Here is a 23,425-nt window from a genome sequence, read left to right on the forward strand (position 1 = left end):
GGGATAGTATTGAGCCCTGAGGAACCCCATGACATAACCGCCATAGGGCAGAGCAACTGTCCCCCAGCACCACCCTCTGGACACGGTCAGCTAGGAAGGAGCGGAACCATTGTAATGCGGTACCCCCAACTCCCAACCCAGCTAGCCTACCCAGAAGGACACAATGATCCAGGAGTATCAACAGGGTCACACTCCCCCTGTCTCTCTCCCGGCAAAGGTCAGCATACAGGGTGACCAAGGCAGTCTCTGTGCCAAAACCCGGCCTGAAACCCAATTGAAATGGATCCAGAAAATCTGTTCCATCCAGCAGCGCCTGGAGTTGCCCAGCCACAACCTGCTCCAACACTTTTGCAGGCTTCATGTCAACATGACATTTGGAACTCGAGTCACCCCAGTCATAGTCCACCAGTCTCACCACTACATAACACCACCCCAGCTCTTTTGCCAATACAGAATGTGAACCTCAAACGGGCCTGCCTTCAGGGCATAACAGATTATCTGACAAGCCATCCACAAAACCCAGAACTTCAAGGCAACTTTCAGAAAGGAGCTTATCCATCTCTTGTTGGATTTCATCAAGGACGAATCCTCAGATTATCTGGAGATTTTACTTCGTTCCAAGGGCTGTCTCTGCCTTGCACTCTAGTACGAAGCATGTTTAGCTTTCGAAGACACCTTCAGGTCTGTTTTAAACAGAAACCTGGTGCGATTGGATTCCTTTTGTAAGGTAGGCGGGCCCAGGGATTCGGCCGGAATGACAGCCGGAGTCGAAGTAACCGTCAAAAAGGGATTCGTTTTATTAACATTACTATTAAACAATTCTGAACCAAACGGGTTCATCTTCTCTTCATTATCAAACAAGTTATATTTCTTGGGTTTTACCCCAGGTCCCATATCTTTAACCTTTACGCTTTCTTCACCCCAAAGAGGGAGGTTGTAGTTGGGGCGGTGAGGGGTGCACTCAGCACTGTACAGGTGGTCCGACAACACGGGTGGATCACTACTGAACCTTCCAGTCGAGGGAAGTAAGGGCTGATTCCACCAGGGGTCCCTTTGCTCGTCATAAGGGAAGAACTCGACCCCCCCCTCCCTGTCTCCATTCCTTGTGAGGCTCACCTCCTAACGGTTTATCAACTGCTGTGGGTAGCGGCAGCAATCCGTCTTCCTTCATGAGGTTTGGAAAGGTCTTAATCAGCGTTACAATCTTTTCCCTCTCTATACCGGTTTCCAACCTCTGTGTAGCTTTCTCCTCCCTCACCTCCCAATTCTCAATCTTCCCCCTCTCCTCCTTTATATAGTCATCCCATCTCCAAGTTCCCGGCTCCTCCCCCCAGTCCATGGTCCTCTCGGCCAGAAATACTTCTATTGCTTTATTCGTTATACCCTCTTCGTCATCTAACTTAATCAACTCCCCCACCACACATCTTCGCTTTCTTCTCTCTCTGGCATCTGCGAGGACGGCTCACTTCTCTGCCTCCACTCACACCTGGTTTCACTGGATTGGGTGTCGTCTCCTCAAGAGCTGTTTTTGCACTCAGGTCCTTGGGCAAGTGGTCTTTTAGCCCCGCCGGGTCTCTGTTCCAGGAAATGGGGATTCGGTGGCTGGACCCACGGCTGCAGCCCTTTTGCGATGCCACGTGTGAAACAGCTTCAGTGCTCCAAGCCTGCCCACAACTCAAAACCCCTTGAAGAACTTCTACTGCTCTCCCGTACGGTGTGGATTTCGAAATGAAAAGCAAAGTTTTGACTAGTACGGAAGTTCATCCCACATTCTGGGCATTTAAAAGGTTTAAAGGAATGTGTTTTCTTATGGGCGACGAGAGTACTCCGCTGACCAAAGCCCTTCCCGCACTCTGGACATTTATAGGGTTTCTCTCCTGTGTGGGTTCTCCGATGATACGTGAGGGCACTCAAGGGCGTGAAGCTCTTCCCGCAGTCGGGACATTTATACAGTTTCTCTCCCGTGTGGGTTCTTTGATGATAGATGAGAGCCCGACTATGACTGAAGCTCTTCTCGCACTCTGAACATTCATACAGCTTGTCTCCTGTGTGGGTTCTTTGATGATCGGTGAGGGTACTTTTCTGAATGAATCTTTCTCCACAGACGGAGCATTCAAAAGGCTTCTCCCCCGTGTGCGTTTTTTTATGGTAAGCAAAGCTACTGCTCTGAGCAAAACTCTTCCCACAAATGGAGCAGTTATAGGGCTTCTCTCCAGTGTGGATTCTCTGATGGTTGACAAGAGCACGGCTCCGACTGAAGCTCCTTCCACACTCCGAGCAGGTGAACGGCTTCTCGCCCGTGTGGGTTCTTTGATGGTCCGCAAGGGTGCTGCGCTGAGAGAAGCTCTTTCCACACTCTGAGCATTTATAGGGTTTCTCTCCCGTATGAGTTCTTTGATGGACAGCAAGACTGTTACTCCGGCAAAAGTTCTTTCCACACTCCAGGCACTTATAGGATTTCTTCCTTGTGCGGACGCTTCCCGTTGTCTCTGTTAATGGTTTCTCCCCGGTGCAATGTTCTCTTAAAATGGACACCCCATGGATCTCCATGACCTCACAAACAATAGACCTTTTTCTCAGCTTTTGTTTTGTTTCCGTCTGTGGTTCAACATTTCCGCTCGTCCCTCCTACAAGAAATAAATAAAGAAAACCATGGAGGGAGTCATGAATCCTCACATTTGAATAATCTGTGCAGAAAGCCATAAAGAAGACAAGGAAATGAATCTTGAGTGGTCCTGACCCGACCAGATAGGCGGGATATAAATAAAATAAAATAAAATAAAATAAAATAAAATAAAATAAAATAATAATAATAATAATAATAATAATAATAATAATAATAATAATAATAATAATAATAATCAATCATCATCATCATCATCATCATCATCATCATCATCATCATCTTGTTGTGAATTAAAACAGCCGCTGTCCACTAACAATCAGCCAACAGACAAGCGGGACAAGAGGAAGAGTAAATGTGAGATGGATTGACTTCCTAGAGCGGTCTTTCCCAAACTTGGGTAACCCAGATGTCTTTGGACTCCAACTCCCAGAAATCCTGGCCAGCACAGCTAGTGGTGAAGGCTTCTGGGAGTTTTAGTCCAATAACGTCTGGGGACCCAAGGTTGGGAACCACTGCCCTAAAAGAAGCCACAGGGTTAGGTTTGCAAGAGTTGAGCAGGGCTGTTGAGGAAGAGGATATTCCGGAGTTCTCCCATTCATGAAGTCACCGTTAAGCCATGAGTGACTTGATAACACCTAATAGTAACAAGAACAATGCTATCAAATTACTCTCCCTCCATCCAGACATAGGCTTCATCCCCAGTGTTGCTTCTTGAAGAAGCTTAAATGGAAGGAAGATCTCCTTCTAAGGCTATGGCCAGCCTGAGATGACAAAAGACCTATGTAGATCTGAACATTTCTGTGTTTAGTAGATTCATAAAGATTTCCCCTATAGTTTGAACCCAAATTGTATCCTTCTCTCGCAGATGACAAATTCTCCTTGCAAAACTGTCTTCTGGTTTCTTCCCTTGATAAAATTCTCAAGGAGAAGCCAACAGAAGTTGCACCTTGAAGGACTTGCAGCTAAACATATCCGGCAAAGATCCCCATCGTACAATCAAGGAGCTACCTGTGCATTTTTTCCTTTCCTTGTAGGGTTCAATAAACGTCTCTTCTGTTTCTTCCCACCAGGACGTGGGTTCGGATTTGAGAACCAGAAGTGCTCCTTTGGAGGAAAATGACAGAGAGGAAAAGCACACCAATAATTACTAGCATTTTGGGGGGGAAAAACATACGGAGATGGCAAACTTTTAAATTTCTGCACATAGGATCCTGAAAGGCTAATAAAGCAAAAAAAAAGTCTTGTTCATAAAACCATAACCAACAGCTAGAACGCTGCTGCTATTTAACCAGCATGCTCTGTAATACAGCAAATACAATAAAATCAGACAGAGTCCCAGGGTGACCTTCCTGATCAACACCCTCCCCAGATGAGATGGCCACTGACATAATCTCCCATTACCTCTGTCGCAGACGTTTGCATTTCTCATTAAAATTCTCCTTTTAATACACAACAGAAGTACAGAGATTCAGGAAATACAGTAATACCTTCAAGCCCCCAAATTAGACCACCCCTTTTGTCATTAACGGGCACTTACCATCTTAATAACTCAACTCTGAATAGTAAAAAAGAATTTTAAAAATTCAATACTTACAGTTGAAAACAGGTCATAGCAAACAACCAACAGATAACTGTGTTCAACAGAGAGGGAAAAGGACTCTCAGCAGAGAGGCGGGGCTCTCTTTGAATTCCGAGAGAGGAAGGAATGATTGGTTAATGCTGGATAGATTGACAGCCAGCCCAGCCCAGAAAGGCCTCTTCCAGCCAAACAAACTACTGTACAGACAGCATGCACGGTTGTAAAAACACCAACAGCCTTAATATGAAACAATTCACAATTCAGTCTGAAGCGTTATTAGCTTCAGGGTTTTATGTGGCCTCCCCTGAGGGATGGCTGGAATAGCAAACAATGTTTAAAACTTATGAATAACGTGTCTCTAGTTGACAGCTTGCTCTCTCATTCAGTTTGTCTCAAAAACAAACAAGAAGGAGAACTCTGATATTCATACACATAGCTGAGATTATGATTATGATAATGGTTATTGTTCCTATTATTATCACTGTGACAAACCCAGACCTACTGGGATATGTCACACAGTTACACTAAGCTGCCACCAACCATTCCCTATAATAAGTCACACAGACCAGGGATGGATTTTTAAACAATAAAAGAATAAGGTTTATTTTAAATACAAACAGGGTAAATAAAACAATCAGGTGAATAAAATAAAGTAACGTGGCTTATTCTCACACACACAAGCATACAGTTTGGTTCACCTAGAACCTTTAACTTAAAGCACAGACCCTGAACCCATCAGTTCTGGCTAACCAACAGACCCCTGAACCTTTCAGGTTGGTACTCTGACACACAGTAGTACCCTGTCAGACACCCAGACTCCCACAACAGCTTCTTCTTCCCCAGCTGCTGCTTCGTCCCAACCCAGTGTCTCACAGTCTGTCTCAGCATCTACTCTTCACCACACAGGCATCACATATTTATACAGTACAGCCCCTCCTCCTGATGTCCCGCCTTCCACTCCCCATAGGATGGAACTTTCCCTCCAAACCCATGACAGACAGGTAACATCAGTGCTGTTATGTAACACCTCCCCTCTTTAAAAGTTGTTTTGTAGGGGGAAAGCTAAAAGTGCTTTTCACCAAAAAAACAACCTGCATAAAATACACAACATTTATACATACCATATAATACTTACATATACTTACACTCCAAGTTAACCATAGCAAATATGCATTTAAACATTTTACCATATACAGTACATCAATTTACCTTTATTAATACCAACCAAATTCAAAACCAGGTACATTTTAACTTTTTGTTTTCATTATATACATATAGTCCATGTTCTTTCGCCGTCTTCAGTCTTCAGGTCTTCTTGATAAGGCGTCAGCAACACAGTTCACTGACCCTCTGACCACCTTCACTTCAAAGTCATAGTCCTGTAAGTTCAAAGCCCACCTCATAAGTTTGCTATTGTGGGTTTTCATCGTCTTTAACCATTGCAATGGTGAATGGTCAGTACACAGAACAAAATGTCTTCCCCAGATGTAAGGCTTGGCCTTCTGGATCGCGTAGACTATGGCCAAACACTCCTTCTCCACGGTTGCCAAATGTCTCTCACCTTTTTGAAGTTTCCTACTCAGGTAGGACACTGGATGCTGGTCACCATTCTCATCCTCTTGGCACAGAACTGCTCCTACCCCGCTGTTAGACGCATCGGTGTAGATGATGAACTCCCGGTCGAAGTCTGGAGCACGCAGGACTGGATAGTTGATTAACGCCTCCTTCAACCTCTGGAACGCCGCCTCACAGTCGCTGGTCCACGGGATGCGGTCATCAGCCTTCTTCCTCGTCAGATCGGTCAGCGGAGCCGCAATCTCGCTAAACCTCGGGATGAACTTTCTGTAGTAGCCCACCAACCCAAGAAATGATTTGACTTTTTTCTTGGTGTTCGGTCTAGGCCAATCACGAACAGCTTCTATTTTGGCCTCCAGGGGTTTTATCACTCCTCCCCCTACCATGTGACCCAAGTATTTTATTTCTGGGCTACCTAGCTGACACTTGCTGGCCTTTACTGTTAGCCCTGCTGCACTTAACCTCTGCAGCACTAACTCCAGGTGTATCAGGTGATCTTCCCAGGTATTACTGAAGATCCCTATGTCATCAATGTAGGCCACTGTAAAGTCACTGAGCCCTGCCAAGGTCTGGTCCATCAGCCTTTGGAATGTGGCTGGTGCATTTCTGAGACCAAAGCTCAGGACTCGAAACTCATAGAGACCAAAAGGGCTGCAAAAGGCAGTCTTTTCTTGATCCCTGGGATCAATTCTTAATTGCCAATATCCCTTTACCAGGTCCAATGATGAGATGAACCGACAACCCCCTATGGTTTCAATCAGGTTGTCTAGCCTGGGCATTGGGTAGGCATCAGGAGTGGTTACACGGTTTAATTTCCTGTAATCAACACAAAACCTAATGCTCCCATCAGGTTTGTCCACAAGGACTATCGGAGAGGACCAAGGACTAGAAGAGGGGACGATTATGTTCTCCCTCAGCATCTCGTCCAGCTCCTTCCGCACCTTGTCCCTATAGGGTCCCGTTACTCGGTATGGGGATACTGCCTGCGGGGGTGCATCCCCTGTGTGGATCCGATGCATCACTCCCTTCACTATCCCCGGCTTGTTGGAAAACACCTGTTGATATTTACTAAGCAGCATTTTTAGTTCTTGCTGCTGGTCTTGGGTGAGTGCAGGACTGATCTTTACCTCCTCTGGGTTGTATTTTACTTCCCCTCTACCCTCCCAGAAGGGCAATTCAGCTTCCTCACTCTCAGCTGCTTTTATCGCGAATAAAACCCTCTGTTCCCCTCTGTAGTAGGGTTTTAGGGCATTCACATGAACCACCCTCCTTGCTTGGTTCTCCTCCTGCTCTATTAGGTAGTTCAGGTCTGACATCTTGGAAATGACCCTATATGGTCCTGCCCATTTGAGCTGTAGTTTATTCTCTCTGCAGGGCCTAAGCCAAAGCACTTCCTCCCCTGGGTCAAAGTGTCTCTCTCTAGCTTTGTGGTCATACCATGTTTTCTGTCTGACCTTCTGAGCTTGCAGGTTCTCTGCTGCCAGCTCTAGATTTCTCCTTAGGTCATTCATCAAGGTGTCTATGTAAGTCACAACGTCTTGTGGGTCATCCTGGGTGATCTGCTCCCAATTTTGTTTGATCAAATCAAGGGGCCCTTTCACCCGTCTCCCAAATAGAAGTTCAAATGGACTAAACCCGGTACTGGCTTGTGGCACTGATCGATAAGCAAACAAAAGGGATTGCAGCTTCTGGTCCCAATTGTTTGGATTCTCCGCCAAGTAAGCCCTAATCATGCGCATTAGAGTCCCATTGAACTTCTCAGTTAACCCATTGCTTTCAGGATGATAAGCAGTGGTTTCCTTGTGCTTAATTCCACAGATCTGCCATAAGCGTTTCATGAGCTTTGATGTGAACGATGCGCCCAAATCTGTGATTATCTCTGAGGCAAATCCCATCCTGGACATATACCCCACCAAAGCATCGGCCACTGTGTTAGTTTCAATGTTAGTCAAGGGTATGGCTTCAGGATACCTTGTGGCATGGTCCACAATTGTTAGAATGAACCTGTTCCCCCTCTTTGTGGCCTTGGGCAAAGGTCCCACAATATCCACCCCTATGCATTTGAACGGAGTGTCAATCACAGGCAAAGGGCACAACTTTGCTTTAGTCCTGTCGCGGTTATTCCCCTGCCTTTGACACACATCACATTGTTTACAGAACTCCCTGATCTGCTTCCCTATGTCAGGCCAGTAGAAATTCTGTGTGATTCTCTGCTGTGTTTTGTTCACTCCTAAGTGTGCAGCAAACATGTCAGAGTGCCCCCTTTGTAAGATCATGGGGCGATACTTTTCAGGTACCACCAGCTGACTTCTGATCCCATCTCCCCCTTTTGAGATATTCCTCAGGGTTTCTCTATATAAAATCCCCTTTTTCTCCAGAAATCTCACTGGGGTCTCAGGTGTTAGCTGGGCGTCAGTCACCTGTTCAAAACACTTTTGGAGAGTGGCGTCTGCCTTTTGCTCCTGTCCAAATCTGCTGTCTGTGGTTAAGGTTTCCACCACAGCTTCTGAACTTCCCCCACCTGCTTCCGTCTCTGGCTCATCATCACCCCCCTGAACTGTCCCTGTGGTGGCTTGTGAGCGTGTAATCACTAGCACCCGTTTCACATGTTCAGCCAGGTCATTTCCCACGAGCACGGCTGCTGGCAGAGTCGATGAAATCGCTATCCGCCAATCTCCCCTCCAGCCTTGAAAGTTGACAGGTACCTCTGCTACTGGCAGAGAGATTATCTGCCCCTCAATCCCTGCCACCTTCATGCTCTCATTTGGGATTATAAACTCCCTAGGAATAATATCTGGATGGCACAGGGTTACCTGGGAACAAGTGTCCCGCAGCCCCCTATACTGCCGGTCAAGTATTCCTACGTCCACCCCTGCTGTCTCAAACAACTGAGAATCTGTTTTTATCAGCAAGCAGCGCTTTACCTCCACAAGAGGACCATTTTCCTCAGCCTGATCAGCATAGGTAGCTGTTCCAGACTGAGTAGTCATGGCAACAGGCTCCCTCTGTGACAATGAGCTTTGCTCTTTCTGGACACAGAACACAGCTTTTGGCTTGGTCCCACTAGAATTCTGAGGCACCATTCCTTTTAGCTGCTTCAATTTCTCACACTCTGAGATCAGATGACCCTTTCCCTGACAGAAATAGCATTTTCTAGTGTATTTGGATTCTCTCTCCTCTGGTTTCGGTTTTCCCTCCAAATTCTGAGGGCTTGGTTTCATGCCTGAGGGCTTCCCTTCACCATGGGCCCCTCCCCCTTGCTGGCTTTTCCCTGGTCCCTGAGAGTACTTGCTGTAGGTTTCTTTGGGTTTACCTACAGATTTCCCCTCACCCAAGGGCTTTCTTATTTGGGAGATAAAATCCGCGATTTCTGCGGCTGCTGCCACAGATTTCGGTTTCCTTTCCCTCACCTGGAATTTCAATTCCCCATGCAGAACTGAATAGAACTGTTCCAGGGCTATCAAGTCTTTAAGCTGTTCATAGGTCTCTGTTCCCTCCTGCGACAGCCATTTCTCAAGCAGCCTCACCAATTGGGCCCCCACTTGGGTAAAAGTCTGTTCTGGCTTCTTGGTGAGGGACCTGAACCTTTGTCTCAGCTGCTCTGCATTTATCCCATGTCTTGCGAACACCAGTTTTTTAAACTCTGCAAAATCTTTCATCCGTTCCTCAGGCATCTCGGCATAAACCTCAGCCAGGCTACCACTGATTAAAGAACGCATGATGGTCATCTTCTCAGTTTCCCTCACTGAGAAGTCCACAAACGCTCTTTCCACTAAGGAAAAGAACACCTCAGGACAATCTCCCTTGTGGTACACAGGGAATTTCTTCAGGTCAGCCTTAGACAGTTGGCCTCCCTCAGAATCCCTATTATTATTATTGTTCTGGTTCATCATTTCCAGTTTTCTTAATTCAAACGCCATTCTTTCTTTCTCCAGAGCAATTTTCTCTCTCTCTCTCTCTATTTCAAATTGCCGCTGTTTCTCCCTTTCCTCCCTTCTTTCTCTCTCTAATCTTTCCTCCATTTCCCTCACCCTCAGTTCATGCTGTTGAGCTAGGAGTAATTTTCTGAGTTCTGGGTCCTGCTCTCCTGTGCTGTCACCCTGCACTGAGCCAAATTCATCCTCAGAACCTTGGTCAATCTGGGGGTCTTTCACTTCACTCATGTCTGCTACTTGGCTTCGAGTCAAGGGCATACCCCCCCCTCAGAACAGGCTGCTTTAAAAAGTCAAGCCTCAGAATAAAACGACCACTTTTTTTCCTTTTGGCCTCAGAACCAGCTCTCCCTAGAGATTGCTGCTGTTCTTCAGCACTAAATTTGCAACAGTATCGAGTCAGAGCCTACCCCCCTCTGCTGGGCCTCTCAGCTGGCAAGCTAGCTCGCTGTTGCTACGCAGTTTTTCCTCAGCTTTTTCCCGCCAAAACTAGGCTGCCTCAGAGCACCTTAATCTAAGTCTCCCCAGTTGGCACGTTCTTCTACTAGCGCACCTCCCCGTGAGGTACACCTAGAAGATTACCTACGCGCCTCAGACTGTCCCTGACTAGACCCCCCTTGCTCTGGGCACACCTGCCAAGGCTTTGCTGGACCACTGGACAACTGGACCAGTCGTATCCCACCGCTGCCACCAATCAATGTGACAAACCCAGACCTACTGGGATATGTCACACAGTTACACTAAGCTGCCACCAACCATTCCCTATAATAAGTCACACAGACCAGGGATGGATTTTTAAACAATAAAAGAATAAGGTTTATTTTAAATACAAACAGGGTAAATAAAACAATCAGGTGAATAAAATAAAGTAACGTGGCTTATTCTCACACACACAAGCATACAGTTTGGTTCACCTAGAACCTTTAACTTAAAGCACAGACCCTGAACCCATCAGTTCTGGCTAACCAACAGACCCCTGAACCTTTCAGGTTGGTACTCTGACACACAGTAGTACCCTGTCAGACACCCAGACTCCCACAACAGCTTCTTCTTCCCCAGCTGCTGCTTCGTCCCAACCCAGTGTCTCACAGTCTGTCTCAGCATCTACTCTTCACCACACAGGCATCACATATTTATACAGTACAGCCCCTCCTCCTGATGTCCCGCCTTCCACTCCCCATAGGATGGAACTTTCCCTCCAAACCCATGACAGACAGGTAACATCAGTGCTGTTATGTAACAATCACAATCAAGAGCAATCTATATATCCCATCCTTCTTCAACACTGCCCAGAGCAGTTAATAATTCACTTCAAGAAGATAGTTAAATCCACAAGTTACAAACAGTTGGGCTCATAAAAAAGCAAACTACAGTGGTGCCTCGCATTACGACGTTAATTTGTTCCAGCGAAATCGCTGTAGAACGAAAAGTCGTAATGCGAAAATAAAAAGCCCATTGAAATGCATTAAAACTCGTTTAGTGCGTTCCAATGCGCTGGAAACTCACCATCCAGTGAAGATCCTCCATAGGGCAGCCATTTTCAGTGCTTGTGCAATGAGGAATCGGTCCCAGAAAACAGCAGGGAGCCATTTTATTTACCCGTGGCCATTTTGAAACCGCCGATCAGCTGGAGGTAAATCGTCATTTTGCGAAGAATCGGTTCCTGAAGCAGGGAACCGATCATCGCAAAGCGAAAAAACCCCATTCAGACCATCGTTTTGCGATCGTTGTAATGCGGTTTCATCGTAATGCGGGGCAATCATAAAGTGAGGCACCACTGTAACAAAGCAGCTAAAAATAAATGTCAGCTCTAAAATCTTCTCAGGCAGAGATATAAAGATCCCAAGGTGAACAACATCTTGGATGACATGGGGCTGATTGAGACCAAACACACCGAGAGCTTAATAATAAATCATAACAGATACTAATTTGCAAGCAGATGTGGAACATATATCAATCAATCAACAATTGCACCCTATAAGAAGGTGCATCTCCATCAGCATCCTGCAAGAGGGATGCTTAACATGAAGAATATAATCTAATATGTGGACTAAAACATATAAAGCTACTCAAGCTGGAGGACAGATTTCAGGAAAGCTGGACTACAAGTCCTATGATAGCTCAGGAATTGTCGCAGCTGGAGTCCCAATAAAAGCAACTTTTCCCCCAAGGCCTATAAAGAAGCCTTAAGAAATGATAACAGAACCAAGACCACACCATACTGGTTAAGAAGCAGCGCTGCTCTAGCAGAAGGTTGATGTTTTATGGAACAAGCAGAAACTTCTGCTTTCCCTTCCATCATCATAAATCACAATCATCACTACCACTGTCATCTTAGCTGGAAAACACCCTATGGGTTATCAAGCTCAACCCCTCTCAAAGTGGGAAATCTAACTCCCCACCTCTGGATCCAACAGTTTGCCCCTTTGTTAACATGAAATCAGCCTGAAACAATATTACAGTGGTGCCCTGCATAGCGACGTTAATCCGTTCCGGATTAATCGTCGCTATCCGGAAACATTGCTAAACGGAACTAAAAACCCCTATGGGGCCCAAACCCACCATTATGCGAAGATCCTCCGTAGCACCGCCATTTTCGCCGCCTCGGTAAGCGAGGGCAGCGCGCGAAAATGGTTGTGGCAGCCATTTTGGAACCGCCGATCAGCTGTGTGAAAATGGGGCCTTTGGGAGGACCGCGGGGGAGGTCTCCCCTGCGGTCCTCCCAAAGCCCCCATTTTCACACAGCCGGCCGAAGTGCTTCGGAACGACAGTGGGGGAGCCCTCCCACGCGGCCGCTCCGAAGCGCCCACCGTGAAAACACACACACACACACACATCACAGAAACATAACCCCCCCAGTCCAAACCCACCCTCCAAAACCCACACAGAAAAGTTTTTAAAAAAGGACTTACCGGTCCGAAGCCTCCCAGCGCTCTGCTGGTTCCGCATGGCCGGGGGCGAGCGGCCAGGGGCCTGGCCTGCTCTAGCTGCCCAGCACTCCGCTGCCTTTGGAGCTTTCAAAGGGCTTCCTCCAATGTCGGGGAAAGCCCTTTGAAACCTCTTAAGGCACCGACCGTGGCAGTGAGGACCCCCAGGGAGGTCTCCCATGGTGGCGTGCAAGCCCTGGGAGACCTCTCTGGGGGTCCCCGCCGCCGCGATGGGCGGCTTCGGAGCTCTCTGAAGCCAAAAAGGCAGGGAGAAAATGTGGGAGGTTCTAACTTCCCGCGCTTTCTCCCTGCCTTTTTGGCTTCGGAAGCAAGCCGGCGGGCCAGGGAGGAATCGGCTCCCTCCTTCCACTCAGCCCAGCGCGAAGCGGACTCTGCATCTGTTGCAAGGAGGGAGTCGATTTCCTCCTGGCCATGCGGCTTGCTTTTCCAAACAAGAAGCCGCACGGCAGGGGGGGGAATCGACTCCCTCCTTGCAACAGATGCAGAGTCCGCTTCGCGCTGGGCTGAGTGGAAGGAGGAAGCCGATTCCTCCCTGGCTGGCCCTCCCCCGCGGCCGCTCCGAAGTGCCCGCCGTGAAAATGCCGGCCAGCGCTTCCGAGCGGCCGTGGGGGAGGGCTCCCCCGCAGCCGCTCTAAAGCGCCTGCCAGGGGCCTATGGGAAAAAATCACAAAGCAATTTTTCCCCATAGGGAACATCGCAATGCGATCGCAAAAGCGATCGCAAAAACGAATCGCTATGTGGATTCATCATTAAACAGGGTGCTCGTTATGCGAGGCACCACTGTAATTTCGCCCTCTTGAGTCCGTTGTCTGCATTGTTCACTGAGTTGCAGGACAGAATATGTTTTGCAGCATTATGATACAGAGAAAGCGAGATGCAGAAAGCTCAGAGGGTACCATACCTAGAGAGGCTACAGTCTCGCGAGTCTCCTCCATGACCTCCCTGTGCAAAGCCCTCTGGTCTGGACCCAGCAGAGCCCACTCCTCATCCGTGAAGTCCACGGCCACCTCCTCGAAGCTCACCAGACCCTAGGAAAAGGGGAGGGGGGGAAACAAGTTGTTACATAGCTAATTTAACCACCACAAAAGGGAGTCAAAGCAAGGTGGCTGCCTTTTTTCTTGTAAATAATTCCACTTTAAGGACCATGATGGAAGAGACTGGAAATAAAATGTGCCAAAGTTGAATGCCATTTTATGAGCTTATCCAGCGGCCATCTTGGCAATACTGTGAAAAGTTTGGTAGCCCCACACTGCCCCCCTTCCAAGACTTAGAAAGAGTGCAATTGCATGATAAAAGTTCCATAATTCATATTGTGCAATCACTTACCCTCCTAAATATCAAAGAAGTTAAGAAAGAAGTTAGACAAACATGCACCTTGATTGCTCAGGGGTTTAGGTCTCCGGCTGTGGAGCCAGAGGTTGGGGGTTCGATTCCCCACTGGGCTTCCTTGACAAGGGGCTACACTTGATGATCTCATAAGGTCCCTTTCAGCTCTGAAGTTCTGAGATTACTAAGATAATGCTATCAGTTGCTACTAGGTGTGATGGTTATCTTGGAAAATGTACTCGCACAGTATATGTATGTGTTTGTATGAAAAGGACTAGAATATGTGGTGCCCCGCATAGCGACGATAATCCGTGCAGCAAAAATTGCTGCAAAGCGATTTCGTCGCTATGCGAAATAATAAAGCCCATAGGAATGCATTAAAACCCGTTTAATACGTTCCTATGGGCAAAAAACTCACCTTTAAGTTAAAATCCTCCATACGGCGGCCATTTTTGCTGCCCGGTAAGCGAGGAATCCGGGCAAAAACACAGCGGGCGGCCATTTTTTTACCCGGCGGCCATTTTGGAACCACTGATCAGCTGTTGGGAAATCATTGCTATGTGATGATTGGTATGTGAAACAGCGTACCGATCATCGCAAAGTGATTTTTTACCATTTAAAACATCGCAATGTGATCGCTTTTGCGATCGCAAAAAATTCGTCGCTATGCGGATTCGTCATTAAACGGGGCGCCCGTTAAGCGAGGCACCACTGTATTTGCATAATAAAACATTCTGACCATCAGAATGTGTCTGGTGTTAGCCAGATAGATATATAAAGCAAGTAGCAGTTAACAGTCAAGCAGATAGAGACAAACATATGATAAGATATAATTCTGTCAGAAGGGTGTTAGATATATGATAGATGATAGTATATAAGATCAAATGTGATATTGATAGGATGGTGCTGACAGGTTTAGCTGTTAAATGAGTTTGTTGTCTATTAGAGTAACTATGTCTGTCAAGTTTAAGAATCATATGCTAACATAACTAAGTCCAGCACCAGTTTATGTATAAAGCACCAAATGTCAAAGCACTGTGAGTTTATTCTATTCTACATGGTTTTTAACCAGTACAAGTTCTTTAATGTTTTGAACAAAAACCAAGTGATCATTTTATTTACTCTTAACTGCTGGCACACGTGCACGCACAGACACAAGGGAGAATAAAATTTTACTCTGTGTGGTTTTTTTTTTAAAACATAACACTTGAAACCCCTGTGTGGAAACTCTGTCAGTTACATGTTTTTAAAAAATAAACCAACAGGTTATCTGTCACACCTCCAGTAAAAGAGGCCGTGATCGTGGGACGGTAATGCTCTCCTTCCTATCCGGCGTGTGGACTTCCTAGAGAGATCTTTTTAGCCACTGTGGGAAAAAAGATGACAAGACTACACGGGGGGCCTTGGCTCTAATACAGCCAGCCTGCTCTCCCATTTTTATCTTTTCAAACCTCAAGAGGCCCAGATAGTTCCCCAGCTTCCAGAACTTCTTCTCTGCTTCTTCTACCTGGTCTGGTCCTACAGCAGCCATTTCTGCTCCTCAAGGAGAACGTCTTGAATACAGATCCAGAATCATTTCACCTGTGGGCAGGACAGAGAAGGTCGGTAGATATTTCATCCTTGATAAGTATTTCGATAGCTGCCTGGATAGGTAGTTTAGGCATCGGACTTTGGAGCCAGACATTGGGAATTCAATTCCCCCACTGTGCTTCCTGGGAGGAGAGCCAGCCTGGGTGGCCTTGGGCAAGCTGCACAGTCCCACGATGCTTCCAGAAGAAAGAATGGTAAACCACTTACTGTATGTGTGTTCTTTGCCTAGAAAACCCTGGAAAGGGCTGCCGTTAAGTGGAAATCAACCTGACAGCATGCAGTTATATTAGTTAAGTATTTTACACCTCCTTTACTAGACTGCGATTCACCTCTTGTCTGTGATGCTTTGCAAGGGGCACTAAATTGTTCTCACTAGAGACTGTTCTCCTCATATAGGAGGAACATAATGATTCAGAGGAACATATGAGTTTAAGGAGGGGAGCAAAGAGCCCCTTTTCATGAACCAACATAGTGTGTGATCTCCAGTCTATAGAAATTTGTACTTGTCACCTTCAGGATTGGCATGAAAAAGGAAAGAAGCTGTGGAAAACTGCTTAACTGCGAAAGCCACCCCTTGCCAGCTTTGGGGGTGTGTGTGTGAAACTAGCATCAGATTTATTCAAAACTGGCTGGCAACTGGTTTTCAGTGACTCCAAATTTGTAGGGAAATCCAAAGGTGGGAATCTGCATTGGGAACTTCCTGCCCGAGGAGAAAGGAAAATGGGGTGCCCGATGAGACTTTTCTGGACGGACTCCAGATGCAACAGATCTTACAGCCTTCCTCCTTTGGGGGGAACGAGGGGAAGAAGGATAGAAACCGCCCCTTCCCTTTCCATGTCCTTTCCTTTCAGGGGCTGAGCATCTGGGACCAATCCAAACCCAAGGGCGATATATAAATCAAATCAAATCAAATCAATCAATCAATCAATTAATCAATCAATAAACTCCTTGCATCCTCCTCCTCCTCCTCTCCCTGGGGGGAGTGTCCTCTGCACCCCAACACCCCTTACCTTCCTCTGATCCCTTGAAGGGGCGTGAAGATTGCATTGCATTGCACCCCTCCTCTTTTCCAAGGACCCCCCCTCGCAAGCATCTGCCACTCACCAGCTCCCTAGGAAAGAGGGCGTGGCTGCACAGGTCGCAAGCGGGGAAGACGATTGGCTCACTCCCCACCCGGATATGAAAAGAAGGAAGGGGTTATTCCGAAGTAGGCTGAGCGTTTGCCTCTCTAGGACTCGGAACTCGCCCATTTTAACCCTGAAGGGGATCCCTTCGTGCTTCCTCTCTTTCTTCAGGGATGATGCTTCTGTACGCTTTCTTTCTCTCCCTCTCCGAGTTCGAAAAACTTTTTTAAAAAAACCCTACAAATCCCAGCATCCCTGAACCAGCAGCGTTGTGCCGGCGAGATGCTGATGGGAGTTGTAGTCCAAAGGGACATGAGCGAGGGGGGGGCGGGCATGGTGGTGCCTCGACTTACGAAGGTCGCACCAATATACGAGTGGAAACCCTGTTGGATTTTCATGTTTCTGCCACATCTCCATCATCTTGCTCTCAGGGCCCGTTTTCCGAACAGTACCAGCCTGGAACTGGTCTATTTCAGCTTCTGCTCTCTTTCCTTTTGACAATCACTCACAATCCATGAATGTGAAAGGGTCCCTTCATATCTCATCACCTGGCCCCTACCTTGCTGACAATCACATTTATTTTCGTCAATATGTTGTGTATTTCAATTGTATTGCTTCACCTGGTTTTTTTATTATTAGCCATCAGGGATTCCCTTTAGGAGAGACAAGCATATTGCTTCTTTTTCAGAGGGATTTCCCCACCATGACTATCCTATTTCATGAACTGCTAGATAGTTCAGTAGTTTGGGGGTTCGATTCCCCACTGGGCCTCCTTGACATGGGCTGGGCTTGACGGTCCATAGGATCCCTTCCAGCTCTGCCGTTCAAAGTATTATAAGATTGGTTGTGGGGTTTTCAGGCTCTTTGGCCGTGTTTTGAAGGTTGTTCTTCCTAACGTTTCGCCAGTCTCTGTGGCCGGCATCTTCAGAACAACCTTCAGAACACGGCCAAAGAGTCCAAAAAAACCACAACCACCATTAGATCCTGGCCGTGAAAGCCTTCGCGAATATAAGATTATTATTATAACCTACATTTCATATTCCAGCACAAAACACTCCAAATAATGTTAATGATGGTGATGTTGCATTTCCCTGATGTAATAGCTGGTGAGATTATGATCAGGATGGGCTTCGGCTCTCCTTCCTTGAGGCAGGAGGCAAACAGCAGCCTTCCCACGATGGGCATCTTCCATCCTGACCCCCATCCTGCTCTGTTCAAAGCATCATCACTCTCCTCTGCCTTGTGCAACAAATGCTCTTTTCCAAAGGAGCCGGCTGGCGGTGGAGGGGAGGCGACTACAGAGGGGGTGGGGGGGTGAAGCAGGGGGTGTAACGGAAGGATGCACAGAGGTATATGGGAAGGCAAAAGAGAAGGAAGAAAGGAGAAAAAGGAGGGAGCCTACACAAGTGGAGAAGCAAAAGAAACCCACCAGCCTCACAAGGTTTAATGCCTCCCTTTCCAATTTAAGATACTGTATATATATTTTAAAAGTCTTGCAAATAATTTCTATTCCTCCTTTTGAAATCTGTTACCACCCTCATTTTTTTCTCGGATAGTCGCATTTATTACAAAAAGTTATAACCTATACAGTATAAATGTATGTCAACTACATACATATTCTATGCTGATGGATTAATTTCAATTCCCTCTTCCTCCGATTGGCCTCTGGGGACAGGACCCTGTGAGATCTCCCCCTAAACCCAGTAATCTCTTCTCCTTCTTCCTCAAGACCCCTTTTGTTCTTTTTCAGAGGAGGGTGGACATTTCCTGGAGGTCAGAGGGCCCTGAAACCACTGAGGGCCACTCCTACACCCTTCTGCCCACTTTTTTGCCAGTTATCCATCTTTTCTTACATTTCACCTTGCACAGTTCAGAGTCACCGTCTGTAGGGTTTTACACAATTAGTAGGTAAAACCTGGCCTTGCAAATGTTACATTTTGAGACTGCACATTCCAGAATCCACCAGACAACTCTGGCTGGTGGATTCTGGGGTGTGTAGTCCAAAAAAGAGAGGAAGCATTCCAAACTCTGGATAGGACTCAATGCCCCCCCCCCCGCCCCAGATCTTCTCCTTCTTAGACAGCCTTCTTTCCAGTCTGTAAGAACAGAACACCAGGTTCAAAGCAGTGTCTTCGTGTCCTCTGAATCACAGCCACCGATGGCCTTATATTCAGGTTCTTGGGCAAGTGACTTTATAGCCTCAACAGCTTGCTGTTCCGAGAAATGGTTTTTTTGTGTCTGGCTGGGTCCACGGTTGCAACCATTTTGTGGCGGCGCCCAGGAAACCCTCTCAATGTTCCAGGCGCGTCCACTGCTCCAAACACTCAAGGGGCCTTTGGTGCTTTCCCGGACGGTGTGGATTTCGAGGTGAAAAGCAAAGTTTTCGCTTGTACGGAAGTTCTTTCCGCAAACCGGGCATTTAAACGGCTTAAACGCGTGAGTCTTTTTGTGGGCCGTCAGGTTACTGCTTTGCGTGAAACTCTTCCCACACTCTGAGCACTGATAGGGTTTCTCTCCGGTGTGGGTCCTTTGATGATACGTAAGGGTGCTGCTCTGAGTGAAGCTCTTCCCACACTCTGAGCATTTGTAGGGTTTCTCCCCAGTGTGGATTCTCTGATGATCCATCAGGGCACGGCTTCGACCAAAACTTTCTCCGCATATGGAGCATTCAAAAGGCTTCTCCCCCGTGTGGGTTTTTTTATGATAAGCAAAGTTACTGCTTTGACCGAAGCGTTTCCCACACACTAAGCACTTATACGGTTTCTCTCCTGTGTGGGTCCTCTGATGATCAGTAAGGGCACGAATACGGCTGAAGCTCTTCCCACACTCGGAGCACGTATACGGTTTCTCTCCCGTGTGGATCCTGTGATGGTCCGCAAGGGTGCTGCGCTGACTGAAACCCTTTCCACACACTGTGCATTTAAATGGCTTTTTCCTTGCTGAAGTTTCCTTTCCTGCCTGAGAATCTCCCGCCATTTTATGGAACTCTCCCTCTTCATCTCCTGAAGGCTTCTTCCTCAACTTTTGCTCTGCTTCAGTCTTCTGCACCATGTCCTCTTTATTTCGCTCCCTCTCATCCCCTGAAGGAATAAAGAAAAGGAAACCAGTCAGGGAAAAGAATGGACTCATAAGTTGAAGAACACAGACATTGCCCAATCTGTATAAAGCACATTAGCAAAAATGTCAAAGAGGCAGCCCCATCTGCAGTTCTAAGATGAATAACAACATTCCATCAAGGAAAGAGAGGGAAAGAAACACTCAGCAGAGAGGCGGGCCTCTCACTGAATTCAAAAGCTGGTTGGTTACGAATGATTGGTGAGTGCTGGATTGACAACCACCCCAGTCCCTCTCAGTCACACAAACTATAGACAGCATGTGAGGCTGCAAGTAAAACTCCCAACAGCCTTACCCAAGGACTCCAGAATCCCTGAGCTCTCCTCCATAACCTCCCTGTGCAAAGCCCTCTGGACAGGATCCAGCACAGCCCATTCCTCGTCGGTGAAGTACACGGCCACATCCTCAAGGGTCACAGAGCCCTGAAAACAAGGGAGGAAAATACATTTTCTCATTCCACAGAAGGTAGCAATCCTAATAATATAGCTGGGTGTTTCTGCTTTGGGGGAAGAGGACTCAGAGGCAGATAACAAAGGAATCACAAAGTCACTATTAAATGGGAAAAGAATAGCATTTGGTTCATAAGCAGACCCATCTTTCCTAGAGTTTTTCAGTGACTGGAGTATGAGATATCAGGAAAGGAGAAGTGATTTTGACAAAGCTGTCTCCCTGACCCGTCTCCAAGTCTCCTACCTGATCTGACTGTACAGCAACTGCTTCCTGTCCTCTACCAGAAAAGCTTGAACCCGGACCTAGGTTCATTTCACCCCCTGTGAGGAAGATGGGAGTTTATAAGCACTTGGAATGTAATTCTGGACAGAAATGAGATTCACATATATAAACGGGCAACATTTATACAACTAAAACTGTCATCAGGACTGCACTATTATGATCTATGTACATTGATCAAGTATCTTAATTTAATACAGTATAAATCAATGAATCAAGCTGAAATATATCTCCTTAACCATCATTTAAGTTCATTTTTAAAATAACACCCTCAATTTGTCAATTATAGCTGTCAAGAAATGTCCAGAATTGAAAGAAGCAAAATCCTAAATCTTAAGATCTAGATTAAACACAAGAGTTGCTCAAGACTCTGTCTCATTGAACTCACTAGTGGAACTAATTTCTGAGCATACACATACAAGATTGGCTGTAGTTTTCTTCCAAGACTTTACAAAACGTTGTCAAATGTCCATAGAATATTATTTGCTCTACATCCTACCCAGAGTCTCCTTATTGTTTATGCCAACATCTGACCTACAGAGAATTGAGTTTACACTGAACAATACTGAATGTTATGAACCTCCATATACAGACTAAAAATTCTATTTAAAGCAAAAATGGGCAGGTTCCAGAAATCTGGATAAGCACCCCCATCCCTGAATTTGTAAAGTTTGCGTCCTTGCCTGCATCCCACCCTAAAGTACTTTTCTTTATTATTATTATTGGTTTTTTGCTTGTGGAGTCCTAGGTTTGATCCGGCAGGCCTTCTTTCTTCTCTTTTCATCGGCTCAGGAGGAGTATGAATGTTATCAGGCCTACTTCTGTCTGCAAGACCAGACCAGAAGAGGAACGGAGACCGACCCTCGTTGTCCCTTACCCAGTGAGATGGCCCCAGGGTTGCTCTCTTGACCAGTGCACTGAAATTTGGTCTTCTGCCCGGGGTCCAGCAGATGCTTCTTTGCCTCAGAGCAGTCTGTGGCTACTGGGCTGAACTGTCTTATCACCTGAAAGAGGGTCAGGCATGAGAGACACGGAAACATCTAACAACGAAAAGCAAAGGAACGGCATAGACCAAGCCCAGTATTTCTCTGCTTCTCTAAGCATGAGTCTCCTTCTAAAATGTATTCTATCTAATTCACTCAATATCCCATGTTGCCTGCAGATTAGTCAGTCAGAAATAAATACTCATTTATTGCCACTGATTACTAGTGGAGGAATGAGACAAAGATACGTGCTTGCTGCTCTAAACAGTTAAGAAGTTTTTCCTGATATTCAGATGAAATCTGGCTTCCTATAGCTTGAGCTGATTATTACATGTCCTGCAGTCTGGGATGATCGGGAGCAGATCCTGCCCCTCTGTATGATGACCTTTCAAGTATTTGAGAAGTATTATCCTATCTCCCCTCAGTCTTCTTTTCTCAAGGCTAAACACAGCCTGTTCTTTCAATCTTTCCTCATAGGACTTAGTAACCAGCTCCCTGATCATTCTTGCTGCCTTCTTCTGCCATAAAGCTACCTTCATTTTTATTTCTTCTTCTCTAGATGAAGAATAAATTTCTCTCTGTACCTCTCCAGCTCCAGAAAACCAAGTTAACAACTCCTGTTTCCTCAGTAGTGGAATGAATGACTGATTTCTACACTGTCACTAAGGAATTATACACAATTTTTTTGAAGGATATGGGATCCCATCCTATATTGTCTTGATCCCAGGAGTTGATCCATCTCTCCAAATGCGGTTTTTAGAAAAGAATCTGGAACCTGGTTGCAAATATGTACACATCATTCCATGTGTTTTATACCCCTTCTGATTAAAAAAAAGGATGAGCTATTCTCACCTGCTCTGCTTCCTGCTTCTTCTTCTCCTCGGCCTGACTCAGGAGGAAGCCTTCGGCCAGGGCCACCGCCTGGGAACTGGTCTCCGCTCCACATTCCCTCACCCAGAGGGACATCTCCGGGGCAAGGATGGCCAGGAACTGCTCCAGGATCACCAGGTCCAGGATCTCAGCCTTGGTGTGCCTTTCTGGCTTCAGCCACTGACAGCAAAGGAAATGAAGCTGACTACAAACATGCCTCGGCCCCATGGCGTCCTGGTAGCAGAACCCTCTGAAGCGCTGGGACGGCTCATCAGAACTGCCGTGCTCCGTGCTCAGCTTCTCCTGCACCGTTCCTTCCCAGAAAGCTTTGGGGCTTCCAAGCTGAGTGGCATAAACGCCTCCACGTCTTCCTCCAGGACCAGTCAAATTTTGCTCCTCCATCCTTGACCCTTGATCCAGCTCTGCCTCCCACAGGAGTCGAAGGATCGCCTTGCTCTGCTCCCAGTTTCTCTATTAAGGGAAGGACAGGTGGACCTCAGGATGCACCGAGGAAGCCGGAGCATGCTTTTCTCAAACCTCATTGTAGAATAAAGACAAATGAATACCATAATTCAAAGGAAGAAGTGAAATCACGCGCAGCAATTCCTTCTCTTGCATCAGGCCTGACAGTTCCCCATGACCAGACAATCTAGTTTCAAGTCATTTCAAAAGCCCGGGAACAATCTATTAAATATGTCGCCTTTTACTTAATTCTATTTCTTAGCAGTCTTTCTCTTACTTAAATCATGACATGACACCGACGTTCATTTATTCATGCAGCCTATCATTAAGGAAAATCTTGTTTGAATAGAAAGGTCTTTGCCTGGTTGCGGAAGGACAGCAAAAAATGAGGCCAGTGGGAGGGAGTTCCAAAGTCTGGGAGCAGCAACAGAGAAGGCCCTCTCCTGAGTTCCCACCAAACTGCTGAATAGCTCAAAGGTTTAGAGGTTGGGAGTTCGATTCCCCACTGAGCCTTCTTGGCAGGGGCTGGACCTGATGATCCATAGGGCCCCTTCCAGGATTGCAGTT

At 46.5% G+C, this 23,425-nt stretch overlaps 1 protein-coding gene across 1 annotated transcript in view; it reads right to left on the bottom strand.

Annotated features, from left to right (window-relative positions):
• The window catches only part of LOC110091615 (uncharacterized), a 38,588-nt gene that overhangs the window by 13,588 nt on the left and 1,575 nt on the right, over positions 1–23,425 (bottom strand). Inside the window, exons 2-8 of the mRNA XM_078386812.1 lie at positions 22,379–22,933; positions 21,421–21,547; positions 20,508–20,584; positions 20,110–20,236; positions 19,135–19,780; positions 6,929–6,935; positions 1,656–2,460 (exon numbers count right to left, since the gene is read on the bottom strand). Coding sequence (XP_078242938.1) covers positions 1,656–2,460; positions 6,929–6,935; positions 19,135–19,780; positions 20,110–20,236; positions 20,508–20,584; positions 21,421–21,547; positions 22,379–22,798 — 2,209 coding nt within the window. The 5' untranslated portion in view covers positions 22,799–22,933. The remainder of the gene's footprint in view (positions 1–1,655; positions 2,461–6,928; positions 6,936–19,134; positions 19,781–20,109; positions 20,237–20,507; positions 20,585–21,420; positions 21,548–22,378; positions 22,934–23,425) is intronic.

Source organism: Pogona vitticeps, chromosome 2 (assembly GCF_051106095.1).
Source record: "Pogona vitticeps strain Pit_001003342236 chromosome 2, PviZW2.1, whole genome shotgun sequence".
NCBI lineage: Eukaryota > Metazoa > Chordata > Lepidosauria > Squamata > Agamidae > Pogona > Pogona vitticeps.